The sequence below is a fragment of the Pectinophora gossypiella genome, unplaced genomic scaffold (genome assembly GCF_024362695.1).
Source record: "Pectinophora gossypiella unplaced genomic scaffold, ilPecGoss1.1 Pgos_43, whole genome shotgun sequence".
Lineage (NCBI taxonomy): Eukaryota > Metazoa > Arthropoda > Insecta > Lepidoptera > Gelechiidae > Pectinophora > Pectinophora gossypiella.
Genome location: NW_026063253.1, coordinates 31,668 through 38,815, shown reverse-complemented (window position 1 = coordinate 38,815; position 7,148 = coordinate 31,668). Strand labels below are relative to the sequence as shown.

General features: G+C 37.4%; 1 protein-coding gene across 1 annotated transcript; it reads left to right on the top strand.

Annotated features, from left to right (window-relative positions):
- Positions 1 to 4,661: 4,661 nt before the first annotated feature.
- On the top strand, positions 4,662 to 7,109 carry LOC126381292 (uncharacterized). The gene is made up of 2 exons (XM_050030793.1): positions 4,662 to 5,060; positions 5,795 to 7,109. The coding sequence occupies exons 1-2, from the start codon at positions 4,874 to 4,876 to the stop codon at positions 7,066 to 7,068; spliced, it is 1,461 nt and encodes a 486-aa protein (XP_049886750.1). The 5' UTR covers positions 4,662 to 4,873; the 3' UTR covers positions 7,069 to 7,109.
- The last annotated feature ends 39 nt before the right edge of the window (positions 7,110 to 7,148 follow it).

The window sequence follows — 7,148 nt, the reverse complement described above, 5'->3', positions numbered from 1 at the left end:
ACACTCTCCTATGAGTGACAACTGTCTTAGCATTTGGTTCACAACGTTTATCACAACTTAGCTCACAGTAGAGGCTAGCATGACCATCTGAGAGTCCGTTTTGATCTACAACTGTCCTGTATATCAAATCATTTGATAAGTTACTTAACATGTTATCAATACACGAGTGGGAATTACCCTTTACATAAGTTACAACATTATTAAAGATCGGCTTAAAGCCATAAGATACTAAGATACCCAGGAAATCGCGTCTCTGCGTACTTTCTACCAACAAATCGATATTAAAATCTCCGCAAATGATAGCCTTCCTGTTATTAATGTAGTCTAATAACTGTTCCAGACTTTCCAGAAAGGAGTGTAAGTTACTAGGTTTGGGATTGCGGTAGATACAAAAAATATTAATGGAACTAATTAAATCTCTGACACCACATATTTCGAATGATTCTTGCTTGTAAAGTTGCTTACATATAGGTAGGTCCTCACATTGCCTATCATGTGACCTCATGACAAGCGTGCCTCCTCTTTGCATACCTTTTCTCGCGTTAAAACTGACTAAGGTATAATGTTCAAGGTATAAACTTGGTATCCGATTGTCATTAAGAAAATGTTCAGCGAAACAAATATAGTGTGGCCTATTACCATTTTGCTCTAAATACAATTCTAGTTCGTAACATACAAATATCGCGTCGTGTGAGAATCTCCTTAGGTAGCTAGAACTTTGAACTCTTTTTAGGACACTTCGGTGAATGTGCGCAGGAACTTCACGAGTTAATTCCACCTACTCCATTACATGAGGAGCTCGGTGGCGCAGCGGTAAACGCGCTCGGTCTGCGATTGTTGAAGTAAAGCAACTTTCGCAATGGCCGGTCATAGGATGGGTGACCACAAAATAAAAGTTTTCATTTCCAGCTCCTCCGTGCTTCGGAAGGCACGTTAAGCCGTTGGTCCCGGCTGCATTAGCAGTCGTTAATAACCATCAATCCGCACTGGGCCCGCGTGATGGCTTAAGGCCCATTCTCCCTATCCATCCATAGGGAAGGCCCGTGCCCCAGCAGTGGGGACGTTAATGGGCTGATGATGACGACTCCATTACATCTACGGACAACTAGACGTCTGCAGGCATTTCATTTTTATGTTGTGGTTATGCCACCGATCCGCACTAAACGTTTTCCCTCTTCCTTCTTGATGCGAATAGCAAAGGACTGGAACTGTCTGCCGTCATCTGTTTTTCCAACTCGTTATAATCTGGGAGTCTTCAAGGTTAGAGTGAATAGGCATTTGCTAGGTAAGCGTGACCCTACATCACGTTGACACTTACCATCAGGTAAGATTGTGGTCAAACACGAGACTACATTAAACAAAAAAATTAACAAAAAATATTAAAAAAAAATTAATAAAAACATTATTAAAAAAAACTACCTAGTAAAGAGAAGATAACTTTTCGGACACGTTTGTGATCTTGGGATGGAAAATTTAAAATAATTTATACGACGTCCACAAATTATTGTTTTTAAATCTAGCTTAAGACTTGCTATTCATGTCTCACTCCCATCTAAGGCGTAGGTGGCATTGGTAACTTGTCTATCTTTTTTTTTTCGTCTGAGGTGTAGATAGATACTTAGCTCATCTTGCGATGAATGTATCCCTGACTACCCTATTGAGATGTATCTAGTCGTGGGCTTATAAGTTGGGTGGTTAATTTTCTTTTTTTAATTTTATCGTGTTATCAGTGTTGCACACAGTTGTTGTTGTGCTCTGCCTGGTGTGTAGATTTTTTTTTTGACGTGACTTATTGCAGATTTGCCGCAGATGGCATTAACTACTTGGCCGGAGAAATGGGGAGCGCTGAAGGCTCTCACCCGGTACAACGTTTAAGACAACAGGCCTGAGGGTGCCCAGTTGGGCTAGTGTGTAGAGGATGGTAAAAAAAATACAGCGACTTTGAGTTGACCACGATATAATAATAATTAAGTAATTAGGCACACACAATTATTCGTTATTTAGGCGTTGATCGTAGAAGAAGAAAAAAGTATTGCCATTTTTATGTATTAAAAAGTAAAAAATAATATTTTGTTGGATGTTGCCAACAATCAGTATCAATTTTATTCAGTAAACAAAGTTGAATCTTTGATCGTGACAGATAAGGACTCACCGGCAAACACATTATCCCCAAAAGGCGGAAAGGAGAGATTGCGGTGACAAATAAGATTATTTACAAAAGCTCTCACGTATAAACTGTATAGGAAAATAAAGATATCGTTATAAAACTTACGTGTACTAAAATCTTCAGAGATCTTTGAGTGAAAGAAAGTGTGTTCTACATGTGCTAGGTGGGTTTCCTCACGATGTTTTCAAGAGCCAACCCATCAAAGGAAAAAAAAAAAATACGAGACCAAGAAGGCGTCTAGGTATTTACGTGTGCTTGGGTGACACTCTTGGGCGCCCAGAGGACTCTTTGATACTGATCCTGCCGGTGTGGTCGACACTTTCCTCCCGTTGGTTCTTCCTCTTTTTCTCTCCAACATAATCCTTTCAGACAAAGCTCTGACCCAAGGTTCACACCTAAGCACCCACAGGCCTGTTGTCATTTATGATCCAAACATGAATTCGTAAACAAGTTCGACAATCATTGGTTTAGGCCTGTCCTGGATTCGAACCTGCGATCTCAAAGTGAGAGGCAAGCGTTCTACCAACTGGGCTACCACGGCTCCATACTGGCATACACGCCGACACGTCACGGCGACACTGAGTCATATACAAAACAGACAATAAAAATGTAACAACTTTGATAAATGTGTACTTAAAATGTCTTAATCGGGCTTGAACCCGCGACCTACATTCTTGCTGCCATACAATTTAACCGCTGATTCATAGGCTAACGACAAACAAGGAAGAGCGGTCCGAAAACTTTGTATTGTTTTGTGAGCGTAAGTGGCGCATTGGGTCACTGTATTATGGTAAGTATATCTGTTTACATTTTGTTCCTGGTTACAATTACAACCCTCTCCGCGCTCCCTGTCTGTCCTGCCAAGTAGATAACGCCATCTGAGGGAGAAAAAATAAATTATATTGAACATTTCTTCGAAATATCACAGCTTTTGTAAAATATCTAAGTACTTACTTGTCATAAACGTAAACATAAAGCAATAATAAGCTCAAAACCATATCCTAATTGAGGTAGGTACTCAGAGGTACATCCATCATAATATGAACTAAGTACCCACACCTCACCGAGCTTTCTGTTGGACCAAAGATGATGCGGTTAAAATAAATACCTAACTAGATACCTTGTGGTACAGTTCATCTCGCTAAGAATATCTATAGGCTAGTACTACGCAGAAGCTTTGATAGTACCAAAAGTTATAATAAGCGAACAGTAGGTCTGACTGTACAACAACCCATATCTAATCGCTGAAAGGAGATACAAACCTATTAATATAAAAATAGAACGTATACTGATTTTAAACCAATGTTTTTCTGACGTAAACAGTTAAAACGATAAACAACGTCAAACTGACAGTAAAGCCAAAAGTATGTCCGTCTCAAATTAAAATTGAAGAAAAGTGAAATTTTCAAGTTGGAACGGTGTTTTTATAATTTTAGAAGAATTTGTTTTCATGAAATGAGTGATTTAATTTCTGCGTTGGACTACCTTTACGCTCAAAGTAGGAACGCTTTCATTCGCTCCTGGGATCAACCGGAAGGACTGCTCTACAATCTTCGGGTTTTGGTTTACAGTAAGTAAATTATTATTTAGGATGTCATAATTTTCTTATTTTTATTCCTGAAGCCAGAAAGGAGCCCCCGCCGTTTCCGTAGGCGTATGATTACTGTCATGTCATTACTTTATCTAACCATTGGCTCTATCAAAAGTAAAATCTTATTTGTAGGTAGGTAGGCACTCAAAGTATTTGGAGAAAATAAGCCATGCTCTATAAACTTGCTATGAAGTCTTAAGTACCTAAATAATAATGTTGAACCGAAGTTCTGCTAATTTACAGAACATTATTGAAAAATTATAAAGCAGTTTACAAAGATGAGCGATGCGGTGGCCGTCCTACGCCAACCCTGTCTCTCAGAACCATGTTACGAAACAGAAAAAAATGTAGAAGAAGTAGAAGTAGTTGGTAAGATGGATTCTTGTTCTATGAAACTCTGCTAATACGATTTATATTTAAATTATTTTAAAAAACTAGTGTTTATTTTTATAATAATAGAATACTTTGAACGCATTATTTTATTTCTAGTGTTGGTTGCATTGGAAATAATAGTGATGTTGAGAGCGATCGATAAAACTATGCTCGATATTTTTATAGGAACTTCTTAATAATATTATTCAATATTCCGGAGTCAGATAATACACTATATTTTAACATGATTTATAAACTGCACACACACACACACACATTCGTATGTCTTTATTAAATTTGTCCTACAATTGCATAAAATTACTTTATCTGATTTGAAGCTTTCTTCGAAATGTAAAAAAAATCAGCTATCACACTGTATGTTAGGTATAGTTACTGGATATTACAGTTATCGTTTTCTCGGAAGGATAGATAGGTAGGTACCGTATTTTGTTTTTTCTGTAAGCACATTACTATTCCTTGTTTGAATGTTGGCAGTACAGAACTTTGACGTTTAGGTTTGACATATAAGCCGCGCCATTAAAGAAACGAATCGAAAATGGCGTCACTCATCGTTCTCTCTCACTCGCACGCTATTGCTGTCTTTACTCACACACGGGCGTACCGTATACAAAAAAAAAATGAATCAGTCTGGTTTTGCTCTTCCGCTGCTACGACGCTCACGACGCTGTTTGTTTCCAAATTCCTAACCCAACTTTTAAGTGCCGTGTTGATACGTGGTCATTATGACGACTTCTGGAAAACGAGGCAAGGTTCTTCGAAGTGATGCACGTGATATTGTTTATAACGTCATCAAATACTTCCAAGAAGAAAAAAATTTGGAACGGTATCATCCGTTTCAATACGCAAACGCTCGCGCCGCCATGGCCACGGGTTTATCTGTTAGCACTATTGTGAAAATAAAAAAAGAAGGTATGTAATATATTTTTCGTATTTAACAAGGGTATGTCATTAGTAACCCGCGGCATGATTTTGTACACAAGTATAGACATTAAATAGTTTTTGTGAAGAAATCTATAATTTACGAGAAATAATAAAATAACCTCAATATTACACGATTGATGTTATTTTTTTTTTAAATTCGTCCAGTTAGTGTGGAGCAGGCTAAGATCATACCTAATTCATAAAATAAGACCATGTTGCCTAGATTGAAACGAAAGAAGTCCCGCGGCATATTGTGGAACTAAATTTGACTTTTCTTATTTCTTTGCAATAGAGTTCTTTTTCGTGTCTCAAGATGGCCGCCTTTGACGTGCAACGACCTCATCCACGGGACTTCTTTTGTGGCGCGGAGTTCTAGTTTATCGCTAGTTCTTTGTTTTTCTTTTTAAGTTATTTTCGCCTAGCTTTTAGCATGCAAAAGCTCATAGCCCATATAGGCTATCTTCTGTAAAAAACAACTAATGGGAAATATTTTCATTCCATTTTTGAACTAAATCTTTCTTTTGGAAACGAAAATTAAGTTTTAATCTTATAATAAGATTTATATGTATAATACAAATTATTTCTTTTATAAAAATAAGGAATAAAATATGCTTATAAATAGGTACTTCTTAGATATTCTCGATATGTTACGGCTAATATCCGATGATAACTGCAATGTTCAATGTTTTTATTAATGCTGAGAATTATTTTTGTTTTTTAAGGTCAACTTGCTGAGGAGAAGAAGACAAGAATTCGGACACCCAGCAAAGGGAGACGTGGTCTACATAATACTAGAGTCCCCATTGACAATTTTGATATCTGTGCCATCGGAAATATTGTTAATTCTATTTACGATGTGCGTAAAGAAGTACCCACGTTAAATAAAATATTGGCATCCGCAAAAAAAGACTTAAATTTTAAAGGATCTAAAACAACTTTGAGGCGGATTTTAAAAAATAAACTTGGCTATCGGTTCAAAAAATGCCGTCAAAACAGATCGATTCTTATAGAAAAAGACAATATTAAAGCTTGGCGAGCCCGCTATTTGCGACGCATTAGAGAAAATGATGCATTAGGACCCGATAAAAAACCTGTGATATATATGGATGAAACATGGATTCACGCCCACTATACAGTAAGCAAATGCTGGCAAAGTTCGAGGGATAAGGGTGTTCGAAAAAATGACAGCCCTGGCCAAAGGTGGGTAATAGTTCACGCAGGAAGTGAAAATGGTTTCGTGAGTGGTGCTGGCCTGGTTTTTAAAGCGAAATGTAAAACAGGTGACTACCACGACGAAATGGATGGCCAAAATTTTCTAAAATATTTGAATGAAAAATTAATTCCAAATCTGCCTCCATCATGTATTCTAGTACTAGACAATGCTTCGTATCATTCGATGCAATTGGACAAAGCACCAACAACGGCTACTCGAAAAGATGATGTAAAAAAATTTATGAAGGAACATAATATAACCTACAGAGAGGAATGGACAAAAGCAGAGCTCCTAACAGAGTTAAAGAAACAAATGCCAGAGAAAAAGTATGTAGTGGATGAATTATTAAAATCACACGGACACGAAGTCCTAAGATTGCCCCCATATAACTGTGATTTGAACCCGATTGAGCATATCTGGAATTTGTTAAAACAAAGGGTTGCTGACAAAAATGTGGAACAGCATGAAAACAAAATTGAACAACTAACAAAAGATGCCATCTCATCAATAACAGCTGAAGACTGGAAAAAACAAATCAACCATATTAAAAGAGTAGAAGAAACGTACTGGACACGTGACGTTACGAATGAAACGGAAATAGATGATTTCATTATACGAGTGGGTATGGATAGCAGCGACGATTCATCAAGTGAAACTGATACTTCGGCGGAAGAAAGGGACAGTGAGATGTCTGGGATTGAAGAGATTGATTACGATGACCCCGGTGAAGGGACATCAACGTCTACTAAAACCGGTGAAAGGCCATCAACGTCTCAAAATTAATTTGTCTATTTTGATAAATAAATAATAATGTTTCGCTCAAAGCATTGTTTTATATTTACACCTATGTATTCTACATACTT

Coding starts and splice junctions, on each gene's coding strand:
- LOC126381292 (XM_050030793.1), top strand. CDS start 4,874: ATGACGACTTCTGGAAAACGAGGCAAGGTTCTTCGAAGTGATGCACGT. Junction 5,061..5,794: donor TGTGAAAATAAAAAAAGAAG/GTATGTAATATA, acceptor TTGTTTTTTAAG/GTCAACTTGCTGAGGAGAAG.